This window comes from Barbus barbus (genome assembly GCF_936440315.1).
Source record: "Barbus barbus genome assembly, chromosome: 41".
Lineage (NCBI taxonomy): Eukaryota > Metazoa > Chordata > Actinopteri > Cypriniformes > Cyprinidae > Barbus > Barbus barbus.
In genome coordinates, this window is record NC_136719.1 from 20,333,375 (window position 1) to 20,351,062 (window position 17,688).

The 17,688-nt window shown below is 37.0% G+C and overlaps 1 protein-coding gene across 1 annotated transcript in view; it reads left to right on the forward strand.

Moving 5' to 3' along the window:
• The window catches only part of LOC306861051 (plexin-A1-like), a 234,207-nt gene that overhangs the window by 175,882 nt on the left and 40,637 nt on the right, over nt 1-17,688 (forward strand). The window contains exons 13-18 of the mRNA XM_079403120.1: nt 5,883-6,034; nt 6,624-6,744; nt 7,539-7,675; nt 10,744-10,911; nt 15,088-15,181; nt 16,249-16,485. Of these exons, the coding sequence (XP_079259246.1) occupies nt 5,883-6,034; nt 6,624-6,744; nt 7,539-7,675; nt 10,744-10,911; nt 15,088-15,181; nt 16,249-16,485 (909 nt within the window). The remainder of the gene's footprint in view (nt 1-5,882; nt 6,035-6,623; nt 6,745-7,538; nt 7,676-10,743; nt 10,912-15,087; nt 15,182-16,248; nt 16,486-17,688) is intronic.

Consider the following 17,688-nt stretch of genomic DNA (forward strand, 5'->3'; position numbering starts at 1 on the left):
TTAAGTATCTTTGTTTCCTTTAAAGATTTTTTTTACATTTGTGTACCTAAAATGTATTTATTATATATAATGTATGACATCTGTTAGAGGAAACAGAAGTCCTCCTGGGTTCTTTGAAGCACCATTGTGGTTTTGTTAAAAAAACAACTATGGATTTTAAAGAAATAAAATGAAATGAAATATGAAGGCTATGGTGAGGCACTTACAATGGAAGTGAAAGGGACCAATTTTCGGGGGAATGTAAAATCAGAAATGCAAAGCATCTATAAAAAAAATTTAAGCTCTTACACTACTGTTCACAATTTGGTTAGATGTTTAAAATATTTTTTTAAATAAGTCTCTTTATCTCACCAATACAGTACAGTATTATTGTGAAGTATTATTGCAATTTCTAACATCATTACTCCAGTCTTCAGTGTCAAATAATCCTTCAGAAATCATTCTAATATGCTTATTTGCTGCTCAAGAAACATTTCATATTAAGATCAATGTTGAAAACAGTTTTGTTGCTTAATATTTTAGTGAAAACTGTGATACATTCTTTTCAGGATTAGAAAGTTCAAAAGAACAGCATTTTTTAAAAAATAGAAAACTTTTGTAAAATTATAAATGTCTTTACTGTCACTTTTGGTAATTTCGATACATCCTTGCTAAATAAAAGTGTTTTCTTTCCAAAACAAAGAAGAAAAAAATGTATGTCTTTTTTATTTTTTTATTTTTTTAATGAATGTTGTTTTTGTCCTGTGGCTATGTAATTGAAATTATATAATATGATTAAGTTTTTAATTAATCGTGTATGATTTGGCCCCATTTACTTCTATTATAAGTGCCCCATTGTAAGCCTTTGTAAGTTTAGTGTCATATTTACTAAACACCACTGTTTGTCACATATAAATTTAGTAGGTTTATTATAAAGTTTTTTAACAAATTTGTGTTGTTTCCCTCTTCACGTCTCATAAAAGTCCATTCATAGAAGCCATATGTTTACTTCCTGTATGCTAACGATGGTGTACTGTTTCTCAGTTTCTATAACACAGACGCTCTTCATCTAAGAAAAGAAACAATAGACCTCCATTTTAGGTTTTCTACAGCGGCTGTGCCAAACAAATCTCTCGCTGTGATTTTATTGCCATGCAGCGGTGTATTGATGCTAATATACTGCGGTGTGCCAGTGCTGGCAGCTGGCAGTCTGAGAGACAGCGGTGTCTCTCAGTAAGATTAGCCCCTGATACTGGGTAATTGCCAGTGGCACAGTTGCTAATCCGTTAGCTCATGCCTGTCTCTCTACTTACTTATCGCTCTATAACCAGAGCTGAAAGCTTGAATGAAGGAAGCGGTAGAGACAAAGAAAGGGAATGGTGTATGCTTGTTTTCAGTTCACATTGAATCAGCTGATCGGTTTGAACCACCAAGCCTTCTGAAGTCATACGATAGCTTTATGTGAAGAACAAAGTAAATTTTAATATTCATCGACAGATTTTCCTCTCCAAAGTTGCTCTCAAATCAGATATTTGTTGGCTTTAGACACATGACATTAAGCATTGTAAATTCTATCTGTCTCGTGACCAAACATTATTGAAAATAGTGATTGAAAATTAAGTTGTGAAAGACAGAAATACAATGCATTTAATATGTTAAAACCAACGAAACTCTGTAAAACAGTAACATAGGCTGTACTTCCTTGACAGACTCATTTTTGGGCATTTGTGGTACAGCTCTGATGTTATTAGAGGGAATACACAAGGGTAGTGAACAAGGTCCAAAATAAACACTCGCCAAATTGAGTAAAATTGTCTTTGTGGAGTAAATAAAATGGAGTTAGTAGCCAGTTGGCCCAGTATTAGGCACTGTGGCAATCAATGCTTTCATTCAGATTTTGAGAATAATTTGATATTTAGCAATGCAAATCAAACCATCCACTAAATAGTCAGTGGGGATATTTACCATCATTAGTGTACCTAGCATACTTAGGGTTTTATTCCTTCTGAACTTCATGTTTTTGTCAAGATATCAGTCTTAGTATTATTTTAAATACTATTATAGTTTTTTTTTTTTTGTATTTAATTTGTTAATTTTTTTGTAAGAATATGCTTTTATTTTATAGCAATTTTGTTTTGTGCTTTTGACATTTTTATTTTAGTTTTAGTTATCAGTTAGTAATTTTAGTACAATACCTTCAGTGTTTAAATATTGTCTTGTTTAACTGAAATAACTTTTAGCTGACGTTTTTCATCACATTTCAGCTTTTTTGCAATTAAAAATTAACTTTATTAAATTAATTGTATTTATCGGTACAAATCATTTAATGGCCCAGAGCATGAAGTTTATGTATATCCTAACTCGAGTAATATTATGCTATCCCTATACAGTATATTCTTGCAATCTGTCCTTTCCTACCACGCTCATTCCCTTGCTTCTCCTCCATTCACGTCAGAGTCGTGTGACTTAGTATATTAGCCTGTGGATAAGCTTCTAATTTCATTTGGAATAGAGTATTTAAACTGGGATTTTCCGTCTCTGTCTCCTCAGAGAGACCCCTGGGTATGAGTAGTAATTGAATTTGCTTTATGTCTGTCTTATTGTCTGCTGTTTTGCATCTCAGTTGAAGCTGTCTGTTGCAAAGTTTTGCTCTTTTATTCTAAGGGCCATAGAAGTTCATAATGCCTGGAGAGATATCGCATCGATATTGAATTAACTTGCTCAGCTTTCCCATTCATCTCAATGGCAGTTACCGTAAGTTTTGCAACATAGAGAAACCCTGACAATCATGGGGGAAAGACCTTCCTAAGCTGCTCCCTAGCTCTTGTTTTTCCCAAAATGCACCTCTTCGGCATCGATATCGCATTAACTTGCTCAGAGTGTAGATTTTCTCCATTTCTAATTACAGCAGAGGAAAACGCACCTAACCGGGGGCAACAGCAAGGTTTCTTATAGCAAACAACCTTTTCTTTATCTGGGATTTTCTCTCTCTGTCACACACACACACACCCTTATCACACCTCTGTCAACAGTAAGCAGCTCTGATAAGCTTTGACACTGAAATATGTAAAATATACATGTTGTTCTGCCTTGTTTTTCATGCAGCGAGATGAAGTCAGACAGGCAATGGAAGGGTGGTAGGCCTCTGATTGGATGATTTGGTTTGCGTTCTCTTCATGTAGGTAACAAATGAAAATAGTCTTAAGCCTCACGTTCCTTTAGGGACACAGACTTCTGCTGCCGTCCCATCCAAGTCTGGATATGATTGGACGCCACCAAGCTACATGTAAAACAACCCCTCTGAAACCAATTACAGGCCGCTTTCCTCTCCTTGTTTCGTTATGCTGTATTCTTTATTGGCATCGCTCTGTACAAAAAGCCAATTTTTGACTCTATGGTCTATACGAGGCTCTAAGATTGGCTTAGGGGGAGAGGGATTTGAGAACATATGCTACAAACTAGCAATATTGGATGGGAAAATAAGGAGAAAAGGAAGCAAATTAGGGCCCCGGAAAGCTACATAAATGAAGCGACAGATATGGCAGAACTTTGATGTGTTTTTCCATTCTTCAGTAGATTGGTGGAGGCTCTATAAATAGGATGTTTTCTGGGTGAAATCCCAAATAAAACTGTTGTACCCGTAAGCAAAGACACTTAACCTCAATTACATCAGGAAGCATGCAGCCGTAGACGTACGGAAAAGGGGGTGCCAGACAGAGCTGTGTTGCATGTCTGGCTGAAGAGCGCAAGTAGATGTTTCAACCAGTGGAATTTGACTGCAATTTGTCACCAACTGTTTTTTGAAAGATTTTAGCCATGCTGCATTTCTGTGTTTGCCAAAAGATGAAAGACACCTTGCTGATGAAGATCAGGGAAAGACCGACAAACAGATAGCAGACAAATGCAACATCAGGAAAGCGTTAAGCCTCACTCAACGTGCAGGTGGCTTGTGGGCGGATGGGATCTGGAAGACGGGGGTCTTCAGACACCCCAATCTGCCCCTATTCTTTTCACTCGCCATCTTTTCTGAGTCCTCCCACTCTCCCACCATTGTCATCCTCCCACCTATTGGCGGAGGGCTGGGGGAACGCGACACACAAACAGTAATAATCTCGCCACTGGAAATCGGCAGGAGGCTTCATGCATTCTGGTGCACTTTAATCTCAGTAATTGCATATATTTTTTGAAATGTATCGTTACCCAGAGCTGATAATGAAGGGAGATTTACTTAACTGTGTATAATTTAACAAGATCCTGGGGGAGAACATGTGTGTACATTAGTGTTCTCCCACTTGTGTTGAGAGATATTATTTTTATCTATCATTTCGCTCTAAGGCTGATTTAATTAGAAACTTATAAATTGTTTTTTTGAACATAATAAAAGACATCTAATGTAGGTTAATTTTACTGTAATCCCGAGCGACAGTCCAAGTTCTGTGATTTTCAGGTCAAGACAACTGTAATACAGAACATGCTCTATCAAAACAGCTTGGATTTAATTTTGCTTCTCAGGCTGTTGTATTGACATTGCAGTGTGGACTGAGGCATTATAACTGTACTGACCAGTTCCTGGGGTTACTGGAGTATTGCGAGGCCAGACTTACATTATGTCGGCTCTACATTGCAGTTTATTTTGATCAATATGTGAAGCAACCAGCCTGTGCTGTTATGGAATTTGGCGAATCCAGTAAATTGTTCTTTCTCAAAAGTGCTAATTTTATCAATACTCCCAGCCTTGTTCCAGACATAAGGAAGTTGTGTGTAGTCAGCCAAACCAATCTGAGTTGGCCAGCTCTTGCCAGTTATGTATGCAACAGGTTTGTACGCCATTCAGAACTGAACTGAAAATGCCTCTCACATTCCAACTTTGAATTGGAATGATGTGGAATTAAAATTACTTCAGTTATATAGAAATGCAAATGCATGCCTTTATTTTTTATGCACCAAAATGAAAAACTTCCCAGAAAACTGTGGTGAATTTCTTTCAAATTAATTTTCCTGCCATTCCAGATCAAATTCTACCTCAACGTCCTGTGTTGTGTGGCCAGTTTAATTTAGGTTCCATTTGAAATGGAATTATTTTTCAGTTATCAGTATGGCTGAGGCACTTACAAAATAAAAAGAGAATTTCATTGCAGATATTCTCATTTCACACTTGTTGAATATATGGTTTGCCATGCTACATAATTTTCCACAAAAGGGGTCCCCCAAGGCTCTATTCTAGGCCCCCAGCCATTGTGGCAGTGATGCAGCCGAGGCCGTCTCCAGGTTTCTGTGGAGACCTTGTGGTTGGGAGATCAAGCATACAGAGTACCTGTAATTACCTCATGATGGCTGTTACGGGGCGCCGTCCTGCTGTTACCTCTGCACATCATTCACCATATTTGTTTTGTCATGCCACACCTGTCCTCGTTACGGAGAATAATCCGACTAAATAAATCACATTATCCTACTGCCTTGCGCCATGCGGCTCTGAAGCGTGGATCCAGGAGCCTGGGTAATAAGTTTCAATTAGAGGATGGATGGAGGGGGGGTTGGAGGGAGGTGTCTTACCAAGCCCAGCATCAGGGGCTTCTGCTCCCCTGTGCCAAGGCGTGATTTGTCTCCATTAAAATGCAAGGCATCGGAGTTTGTTGTAACTGCAAGACTATAAGGAGCTACAGGGTTCAATGCCAAGACCTGTCCACTGACCAGAGGTCCATTATATGTTCTACAGATATCAGAATTAAAAAGAAAAATGCCTAGACAATTTTTTTTTGTTACATTTTCTGGTCTTTTGTCTGGTCTTCTGCCTGTCATGGCACAAAGTCCAAAAATAAAATGTGGTTTGTTGTATAATGGTCAGTTAAATCTCCTCCTCCATCTCCAGTCAAACTAATGTCTCTATTTTCCTCATTGTACAGCTTTTTCCTGAGACCGGACCACGGCAAGGCGGAACCAGACTCACCATCACCGGAGAGAACCTGGGTCTGCAGTTTAGAGACATTATGACAGGCGTTCGGCTGGGAAAAGTACCCTGTGTTCCCATTGAAGAGGAATACATTAGTGCGGAAAGGTGGGTAAAACATAGTTTTTTGGCTTCAGTTTGTCTGTCCTGTTTAATACTGTGAATCTGCTTTGAAATAATCGCTATTGTATAAAGCACATAAAAAAGTGACTTGACTTGATTACCGCCATATTTAGTTTTTGGCAGAAATGAAAACGAGGCTTTGAGGAATATAAATACAGTGTGTTCTGTGGATTCTACTGTTGTTTAACAACATGCCAATTGTTAAGAAGATCTATAGGTCTATAGCACTCTTACTTTTCACTGTACAATCTGTCAGTCTCAGTCCACATTGTTAGTTCTGGTTACTGATTATTCTTTCAGCATAAGTGTCTAGTAGATCCATTTAACACATTTTACCACATCTAAATCAAGAATCCTTGCAGTGCAGAAATCAGTGTAGAAAATGCAGAAAAAAGTCTGCAGATTCCGGGCTGACTAATAAATCAGACACAGATTAATTATAGAAATAATATTTACTTGTGCCGTATCATATAAATCCATCCATTTACCTACGTCCCCTTGAGGCCTTTGTTAACTTAGTGGTGCTGTTAGTCACAAACTCTAAAGAGGATTCCGATGTTTTTCTCTTCTGCAGGATTGTGTGTCTGCTGAATGATGCCACAGGATACCGCGTACAGGAAGCCCAGGTGGAGGTGTGCGTGAGAGACTGCCTGGCTGACTACAGAGCCCTCTCACCCAGGGCTTTCACCTTTGTGGTGAGTGTCTAAGAGTCTGGAAACACTTAATCCTACAGATACATTCAGATCTACCTGTCTTTTGGATAATTTAAATGCAAATTGGATGCATATAATTCCAAAGTTGTGTATAAATGCGCTACCTTTATTTCTAACTTTCTGTTCATCAGCTTTGCCATTACCGGAATAAATTACATTATAAAATATGTGACCTGTGCTGGCACATTGAGTCACAGGTCACTTATTTTTCAGTTATTTTTGTATTCTCCATTAAAAAATGCTTTAAAAATAATGAATGATTTGTTGAAATCAGACAAAAAATGCGATAATGTCAGCAAAGTCAATTTTGATCAAATCAAGTTAAAATTTTCTAAAGGTTCCAAAGCAACATCACCTAGCAATGTTGCAATGTTTTCTCCATTTCCTTTCTTAATAATAATTACTATATTAATAAATCACTATATAGCCATTATTTTATTTGATCTTTGTTATTAAAAATAAGAATAGATGCAAAAAAAACAACAGTAGAAGAAATATAAGAAAGAAACAGATATTACTTTTGCATAATTTTACATTTAACCAGAAGCATTCAAGTAAGAAAAACAAATAATAAAATGTAAAAATCACTTCAGTGGGCTATGGGTGAACATAAAAAAAAATTCCAACCCAAAATATTTGAACGGTAGTATGTATCAGTATTGAATGAGGTTCTGCTTGCAAAGAGTTTGTGGCTTTATACATTTTAATAATAATGTTTGCAATAAGATGCCAATAACAAACAATGTGCTTCTTCAATATGTAATTTTCTTCCTTAGACGCCGTACTTCACACGTGTTCAGCCCGCTCAGGGACCTCTTTCAGGAGGAACCAGAATCACTATTGAAGGAAACCATCTCAACGCTGGCAGCTCTGTTGCAGTCAGCATTGGGCGCCACCCTTGTCACTTTAAAAAGTAATTATTTTCTTTTATCTCCTGCTTGCCATTTAGCAGTTTCCCAATTCTGAAAAGGAAACTCTAAATTATGAGATATAACCTTGCAATTGTGAGAAAAAAGTGGGGTGGAAAAATAAATCACAATTTTGAGATGTAAAATCTGAATTTTGAGAAGAAATTCAGAATTTTGAGAAGAAAAGTAAAAATTGCTGATTTAAATTGGAAATTCTGAGGAAAAAATTTCAAAATTGTAAAATGTAAACTCACAAATGCAAGTTTATAAATGGAAGTTTTGAGGAGAAGTCAAAATTGCAAGATGTAAACACAATTACAAGTATATAGCTGGAAATTTTGAGAAAAAGAAGTCAAAATAGCAAGATGTAAACTCAAAATTACGAGTTTATAACTGGAAATTCTGAGGAAAAAAGTCAATATTGCAAGATGTAAACTCTTTTATAACTTGCAATTGCGAGATATAAACTTGCAGTTTATATCTAAAAAGTTATAATTGAGAAATATTAACTTGAACTTGCAAGAAAAAAATTTGATTTGTGAGGTAAGTCACAATTATCTTTTTATTTTTTTTATTCCATAGCAGGAACAAGATTCCGTAGTTTAATAAGGCAAAAACCCCAAACTATGAAAAAATCATACAGTTGTCTTTTTGGCTGCCCTTCTGTCTGTCTTGTTATCGTTTTATCCCTCCATCTGTCTGGCTTTCTTTCTAACTTTGTGTTTCTGTCTGTCTTATAGTTTCTGTTTGTTTGTTTGACTGTGTTATATGTTCCATAGGCTCTGTGCCAGTCGTTTTGATGGTTAGCCTGTTGGCTGTTTTGGTTTAGCATTTGCCAACGTACAGTCTCCACTCGCTTGTTAATGTGGTCCTTTTTCTCTCTCTCGCTCTCTCTGCTTATTCGTCTGCCAAGTTGTATTTCTCTGTCTTTATCTGTATCCTTCCAAAAAGCTGTCTTCCGGCTTCTCACCTTAGCACATCCACCTGTCATTCCGTCAGTCAAAACGCCCAGGCCCGTTTTTTTTTTTTTTTTTTTTTTTCTCGGCGTGTATCTACAGCATAAAGAGACACTTTGAAGGCAAGAACATCAGCCACGTTATGGCACAGGCAGTCCCGGTCGATTGTGCGCTTCCGTTTGTGGACGGGGACAGTGAATGAGTGTTCCTGCCGTCCGCCTGTCTATCTGTAGCACCAGACCGCTCTGCATTGCAGCGGAGAATAAAAACATTGTCTCGCTGCCAAGTCTCAGACATGAGAGACGGAGAGAATGTGGATTACCGTGGTTCTCGCTGACTGAGACGTCAGCCACACCTGGTCTCAGAGTCAGGGTTCACTTCAGAGAGAAAGTCCACTTCCTGTTAACCCATTGTGCAAGGGCGTTAAAGGGATAATTCACTCAAGAATTAATGTTCTCTCATCATTTACTCACCCTCACATTGTTCCAAACCTGGATTTCTTGTGTGAAACAAGAAAAGAGATGTTTTGAATAATGTTCACGGTGCTCACTTCAGTGAAATGAAAATGGATGGAGGTCGAAGTAGATTCATGCCCCAAAAAAGCCACAATTAAAGGAGTTGTCCACCCCAAAATTAAAAATTCCTCATCTTTTACTCACCCACGTTGGTCTAACTATATATGAGTCTCTTTCTACTACAGAACACAAAAGGAGAAATTTTGAAGAACGTCCACACTGCTTGCTTTAACACAATGAAAGTGGATGGAGACTAGGGGTGTTCAATCCCCAGAAATCAATCTAACAATTAAAGTTATAGCCCACCCAAAAATTAAAGCTCTGTCTTTATTTACTAACCCTCATGTCTTTCTAAACCTGTTTGACTTCCATGTGTGACTTTCATTGTTCTGCTCTGAAACAATGAGACATTTTTCAAAATAACTTTTATAAAGACAGAAAACCAAACATTTTGGAACAACAGTTGGGTGAGTAAATATGACTGAATTTTTGCTTAGACTTTAGAGACTGTAGTAGAATTATAAAAGTCAGTCCGTGCTGTTGTGCTACGGGTGTCCCGAGCTCGAATCCCGACTCGAGGACCTTTCCCAATCCTGCCCGCTCTCTCTTCCACTTCGCTTCCTGACAGCTCTGATCTGTCCTGTCATAATAAAGGCAAAAGTGCCAAAAATAAAAAAAAGATTTATAAAAGTAGCATATACGACATTTGCACTATATTTTAATCCATAACATATCATTGTATGAGGACCAGTCTAAATTTGAATTAATTATTTACTGAAAGTCATTTCAGTAAATAATTTAGTCACTATTGCACTTTCATTGCATGGAAAAGAGCAGCTTGGACATTTTGTAAAACATCTGCTTTTATGTTTTGCGGAAGAGAGAGTCAAACTGGTTTCAAAAGACATAAGATCTTCATTTTTCAACTGAAACCTCCCATTCATATGCCCTGCTACTTTTTTTGTGTGTGTGTTTTGTGTCTTCCATTCATAATATCCAGTGAATTCATATTCAAATTTATTATACATGTCTGTAATCCAAATTACATATTTAAAATGCAAAATCTCTAAAAAAAAATATCCCAAAGCAATGATTACGTTTTGCACTTCATTCCGTTGAATGTCTGTATATTTTACCTTTGAGGAAATTTCTGGAAATTTTTTTCTCCACAACTCGCTCTCTTTGCACTCTTCCATTTTTTAATTTTTATTTTTATTTATATTTTGTTTGTGACAACCACCTTGTCAAAATATGTGCAGTCTTCAGAGGATTTCTGGGGTGTGCATCTTGAAAAGCGTTCCCATGGCAACGTGCTAAGAGGATGTGCATGGAGATTGCAGGCACGTCTCCAGTACAGGAGGAGAGAGTAAAGCAGACAGACAGACAAAAACAGAGCCCAAGTCTTTGAAACCCAATATGGTTGTTAACACAAATGATGAAGCTTCATCAAACATACTTAACTCTTACTGAGGACAGAATCTGTGTCATGATGAAATATGAATGTGATGGCATGCTTACACGGCACATGCTCTGATTGTGATGAGAATTACAGTAAACATTTCAGTTGCTCTTTCTCTAACACGCCTTCCTCCATGACTGTAGGCGGAGCTCTAAAGAGATTGTGTGCGTGACCCCGGGCGGCGTGAATGCGGGAAGCACTCCGGTTATGGTGGACATTGATTCTGCTGAGCTGAGGAACCCTGAGGTGAAGTTTAACTACACAGAGGACCCCACCATCCTGAAGATAGACCCGGACTGGAGCATTGCTAGGTAGGCGAAACAACTGTTACATGGCCCATCGTTTGAGTTGTTAACTTCAGAATAGATTGGAAGCCTAACTACAATGTTGTTTTGTTGGAACCTTGGCCTAGAGGTTTGTTTATGTGCTCTAATACATTGAGCAATCATGGAAGTTTGAATCTGTTTCCTTCCTTTATTGACCTTCATCTTTATATAAAAATAAATAATAATAAATACATATTTATTTGTTTATCTTTTTATTTATATTTTTTGTTTTCATGAAGATGGAGAACAATGTTTCGGTAACTTTAAGGTAATTTTGAGTAGCACACATCAAATTTCTTTTAACTATATTGGAGATTTAAGGCCTGTATACATCAAAGATAGTAACTGTAATTGTCACGGTGCACACAGCAGGGAGGAACAAGGAACACGCAGACGAGGATGTAAACTCAAATAACATACTTTACTGAAGACAACACGGCAGGACAAGGCAAGGCAGACATCAAACACCGGGGAGTAACGAGTAGACCAGACAAAATAACGTGGAACAGACAGAACTATAAATACACAGGATAATCAGAACAAACACGGCTAGACAAGAATTAACTGCTAATGACATGAGACAAGGACAGGAAACAAACCAAATATGGGCATGAAACACCGGGAGCACGTGGAAACACAAGACACACACAACAGAGGTCTGACAGTAATAATAACGATAACTATAACGTTTTAATAATCATTCAAATCCTATGAGACTAGGCATGTTCACACTACAACTATAACGATAATTACACAGAGGAATGATATATTTATGATTACTTTCAAAATGATTTGTGGCTAAATGTGCTAGGGGTTTCAAATGACGAACCTTAGCTGATTGTGGCCCAATCATTGCTCACAGAAAAATATAATTTGTAGATCATTTTTACACTGGATCTAGATATGTCGAGCTTCAACAGAAGGTATTTTGATGTTTAAAAAAAATATATACTCTTCACCTTTACACTTTTTGTAATGGAATTGTGGTTAGCATACGTGCTCCAAAACATAGTGTTGTGGTGCTCATGTGGTAGTTATGGGGTCAAATCTGGCCCACTTTGCGTCCCAGTTCACCTGTCATTATTTTCTATCATATTTCTACTTTCTCTCTTAAAAAAATGGCAAAATTAAAAATCGTGGCAATTCCTTCTACCTCGCTGAAGGAAGTTGGAACAACAAAGAAGTAATAAAAATCGATACAAAGCCATTTGTGTTACACTTTCTCTTGACACATGAGCAGAACTCATTAAGAGGTTGAAAAATGAGATTCTTTTAGGGGTCGCTCCCTTCACGCCATCAGACGTCTGCACCTGCGAGCAGAGCTGCCGTTAGGTGATGTTTTTGCAGCTTTCCAGGGAGGAGCAGTGATTTGCACTAAAGCATGTATGGTCTGTTGGTGTCGAGGGTGAAATAAAAACAACAAGTCTATAGAAACACCATCAACAGTGTCAGATGGGGCAGGCAGGATGGAGCACTTATCACCTGCAACTTCACTGCTCCTGCGGGTTATAGAGCGAGCTCTTTAAAAGCCTGTAGATGAAAAGAAGCTCTCAACACTCCCTCTCTCTCTCACTCCTACTCTCTTTCTATCACTCACTTTCTTATTTACCTTTGTGTGGTGTCAGCGGTACGCTCTCGGAGTGCAAAAAGGTGAAAAATGTAAACCTATATAGCAAAACTATTGACTTTATGCACTTAGTAGGCATCTGTGTATAACAATTTTTAGTTGTTTTTTTTTTTTTTTTTTTTGCTTTTAAAGCGGTATTTGAATGACTTCTGATGTTTCATTCAGGTTATGTTCCTAGTCTCATGTAACCAGACCAGTGACTAAACAGAATAAGGTCTGGTTTACATTACGGCTTAATATAAGCCAAAAAAAATCCCATTTTAGAAAGAAAGAGATTGTCTAAACATCAACATAGTGATATATTTAATTTACCACAAAATGGTATAATATATACACATTGTGTTGTAGTACTCTGTGTGTAATTATACATTGTGTATGTAGTACTTTTAAGATATGTATGAAGCGCCAAACAGAAAATAATTATATAAAATCTGAATATATAACTGTAAATTGTGAATATATGGAAGTAAATCTTAATATATTAGAAGTAGATATTCAAATTTTACATTTATATATTCAGACTTAAAACTATATATTCGGGTTCACTTCTATGTATTCATAATTTACATTTGTATATTACAATTTGTATCTGTAAATTTAAGCTTATAACTATATATTTGGAATTACGTTTATATAGCAGATTTATAACTATATGTCCTGAATTACATTTATATATTCAGATTTATAAATATATATTCTGATTTACTTCTATATATTCACAATTTACATTTATATATTCAGATTTTATATAATTATTTCCTGTTTGGCACTTCATAGATATGGTATATTTTAAATTAATGTGTGTGGGTTGTATTATATTTGAGTTTGATTAAAGAAGTTCCTGGCTTTTCCTCTACTCGCATACTCACAAAAGAGTTGTGAGTTGGTTATGTCACGACACACATACTCACAACTGTGTGATTGTGTGTTTTGTTGCTGACCCAGGCCACCACAGTCAAGCGTGCACTCTCTCCACTGAGCCCTGCTTTGAACGGGGCCATTATCCCCCATGAATGTATACCACAGTACCTTTCCCCCCTCTATCTGCCTCAGAAAAACAAACGCACACACTCAGGGATCAAAGCAGTACCGGAAATGACTGTGCCTGTGCAGAAGTCACCCCTAGCTTGAAAAGACATAACTGGAACTCAAACTTTGTGGCCCCAGAGCCTGTTAGTGTGCACCAACTGAAGCTGTATTGATTTGAGCTGAAAATGCCCTTCAGGGCCACGGCGCAGCAGGTGTCACAGAGGCAAACAGGCAGAGACATCAGTGTCGGTACAGTGTGAGACTCAAACTCACAGACCGCCTATGTCAACAAGCTTGTGAACACAAGACGTCAGAATAGGGAACCCTAGGCAAATTAGTATCTTGAAACGATTCTGTGTTCGATAAGCCTAAAAAACAGGAGCCGAAGGTACATATAGCATCATCAATTAAAGACGGATGCAAAGATATCAAAAGTTAGGACAAACAAGAAATAAACCAAGAAAAAGTAAGGCCCAAAACTAGCTATGCTAGTAGATATAGTTAAACTGTTGACTTATTTTCAGCTAGCACATCTGGTTTAATGTCATTTGTAAGGTCTCCTCTTGAGTACTGAGGTTGGTTGCTATCACAGTAAAACAATAACAGGGCTGCTTGCTTGCAATACATCAAGTGTACAGTTGCATACTTGCAAACATTGTGACTGGAATGAGATATCTACTCAGATAGTGGTAGGCAGAGGATCTGTTTGTTGGCAGTGTGTCTTATTTCTTGTTCTCTGAAGCTTGTACCGGAGTTAAGAGGGATTTCTCTCTGAGATGGACAGAGACATAGAAAAGAGAGACTGAAAGAACTCCGCACATACAGTGTGCTGTGAACGAGCAGGTCTCCAAAAACCTGGTAAGACATATCGAGCTCTAGGGTTAACAGATTTCCTATTGAGTTGGGGCAGGGCGAAGTTAAATGACTTGTCTCTTTTTATAAATAGCTAGTAGCATTTTGTTTACATCACAGCCTGGCAAAATTGTACTTGAAATATCACAATTGATTAAATAGAGGCGAGTACATTTGCAGGAGGGACATTCTCAATCTAAATGCAGATTTTTACCCCCAAAATCTCTCTGATTTAAGAGCATTTTTGGCCTGAATTGAAGGAATTTAAATAAGTACAGAAGTGTGCTAGCATATAGTTAGCCTTGAAGCTAACAGAAGCTGACTGAAAGCTATGAATCTCTTTTTGATTTGATGGGCTCTGTGAATATCATCTAATCTGTTATGACTTATGAAATAGGTACCGCATATGTAGAGGTAGAATGTCTTTAAACGCCCGGCTCTTCACGAAAATCCTTTTTGTGTCTCATCGCCAAAAGTGATTATGGGATATATTACCTCTGCTCTGTTTTACCTCCCTTTGGGATGAAAAGCTTGATAGACTGATATTTCCTCAGATTTCAAGGCCAAGTGTTGAGCTAGACTGTTTGATTGGGTTATTGTGCAAGATCTGTGCCCATCATGTTTCGATAATGACTTCCTGTTTCTCTTCCCAGCGGTGGGACTCTGCTTACGATCAGCGGCACCAACCTGGCCACCATTCAAGAACCCAAGATCCGTGCCAAGTACGGCTCTGCCGAGTCCTTCCATGTAAGTTTCCTGTTTCCTTGTCCTTTCCTGACATCTCTAGGCTCTTCATACTTTTTTCTAATGTTCATCTCACAAAAGCTTCCACATGTTCCTCCGCTGCTGTATTGCTTAAAGGACTCTGTAACAGAGACACACACAATTCTTACCAGCATTTTTATCTTGAGAAAGGTCACAGAAGTGTCTCTCTGTCGCTTTTTGTTATTTTCTATTTAAACATTTTTTCTTGCAGGCAGAGTTTAAGTGACCTCTGTGTTCCTCATAATCACATTAACAAAATGTAGCATTAGAATTATCTGACATGCCTTCTGCTGTTACAAAACATAATTTGTGTTCCATTTAATTGTAATTAGGGTCAATCAATTAAATATTTTAATCAAATTAATTACACAGAATATGTAATGCAAATAATGTAGCGCATTTAAATGATCACATCTATCCATCCAGTTTTTCCCTGGGAATGACCAAAGATAGAGATCATTTAAATACATTACATTACTTTGCAGATCAATGAAATATAAGCTAAAGAAAGTGGTTCTAGAAATCAACAACAATAATAAAAAATATTAATAATAAATTATTACGTAGTCAATCAAATGTTTAAATCAAATGAATTGCATAATGTGTAATGCAAATAATGCAATGCATTTGTTATTTATGTATTTATTAAATGTATTTATCTATATCTGTGATAACCTTATTTTGCAGATAAATCAAAAATTCAAAAGAAGATGGTTTTAGAAATTAATGTTAATAATAATAATAATAATAATAGTTATTGTTAATAATATATATATTTTTTAATTAAAATAATTAATTGCTTTATATTGCAGATGAATAAATCATTAAAGAGATTAGCAGATAAACAGATAAAAGTGGTTTATAATAATGTTATTGTTATTTATTTATCAATGGATGTTGTTTTCATGTAATTATGATTATTTCTTATTAAAATAAATAACACTTATACTTAATTTGTATAATGAACACATTTAATTGACACTCGACAATGTTGTTTTAAAAAAAAGTTTTATTCAGTTTTGTCTCTCTGTTTTTCCTATTCTATTCAGAACTGCACAGTTTTCAACAACTCTGTTATGGTCTGTCTGGCCCCGTCGGTGGCTGATTCGGATAGAGGCTTTGCTGAGACTGGCAGCGGACCGGATGAGATTGGCTTCTACATGGATAACGTCCACGCCCTTGTGGTCGTCAACGAGAGCTTCAGCTACTACCCGGACCCCGTCTTTGAACCCCTCAGTCCCACAGGCATTCTGGAGCTCAAACCAACATCGCCCCTCATTCTGAAGGTACACTTCACTCACTTCAAGCGGTTGATGGATTTGTGGTTATTGATGTGAGGTTTATGTGGCCAATTGGAGTTTGCGTCATTTGCTGATCACGTTGCTGCTTCTTCTGCTCATATTTTCCTTTCCTGAATAAAAGGAGCAAAAGGATACTACAATCTAGCTACAGTAATGACTAGAAACTGTCCTCTCCATACGTACCACTTCTTCATCCCTTCGTTTATAAACTTCAAAATGCTGATCACAGGCATCGGCTGGTTTCTCCTGTAATGAAAGATTCTCTTTTCTTTAAACCAACTGAGGTGAGAGTCGAAGCATGTCGGGTGATATTTCTTTGTTAAATGGAAATTTATTAACAAAACCTTTTTACTTAATGCCCGATCCCCCGCCTGGCTTATTGGGGGGGAGAGAAAACAACCCGGTGCATTAGCAAAGCGAAGGAAAATGCGAAAATGCAATTTGGTGAAATAATCAGGGATATTCTGGAGATGCATCACATTCTCCACGCAATTAATTTCTCATCTAATTTGATCTGGGGTTGGCGGCGCGGATGAGATGAGAGGGGGAGAGGGAGCAGAATTTGCATTAAAGAGCGTTGTGCCGTGGCCTCGCTGAACTCTGAGGATGGGGGGGGGGTGCTTTTCTGTTGTTCATCAACATTTCTTTTTCCCATCCCTTCTGTCCATGTGGCCGCAGAGTATTCCAACCTTTATTTTCCTTCCTGTTTATCTCCATTGAGGAGATCAGTCGCAGGACATGTTCGTATCTGTTCAAGCCTCTGGGGTTTTCTTAGCTTTTTTTAAATCGATATCTGCATGACCATTGCTATTATCTTGAAAACCCATTCCAGCATCTTAAAGGAATATTTTAGATATCTATATATAGACATTCTATAAACATATTTTCCCTGCCAACATTTTCACTGTTGCCAACACAAAAAACAATATTAAGTGAATTTAAAAGTGAAAATTTGAATAAATTTCACTTTTTTTTTTTTTTTTTTATATAAATGTATCATTTTCATATGTAGTGTATATGTAGTGTTTATTTTTCAAATTTATTACATTTTATATTATATGTTTTATTGTGTGTGTATAATAGAATATAATAATATTCTATATTTAATATTTTTTATTTTTTATTTTAAAGTCTAAAATATTTATTTGCAGAAATAATGTAGAAAATTCTAAACTTCAATTAATATTT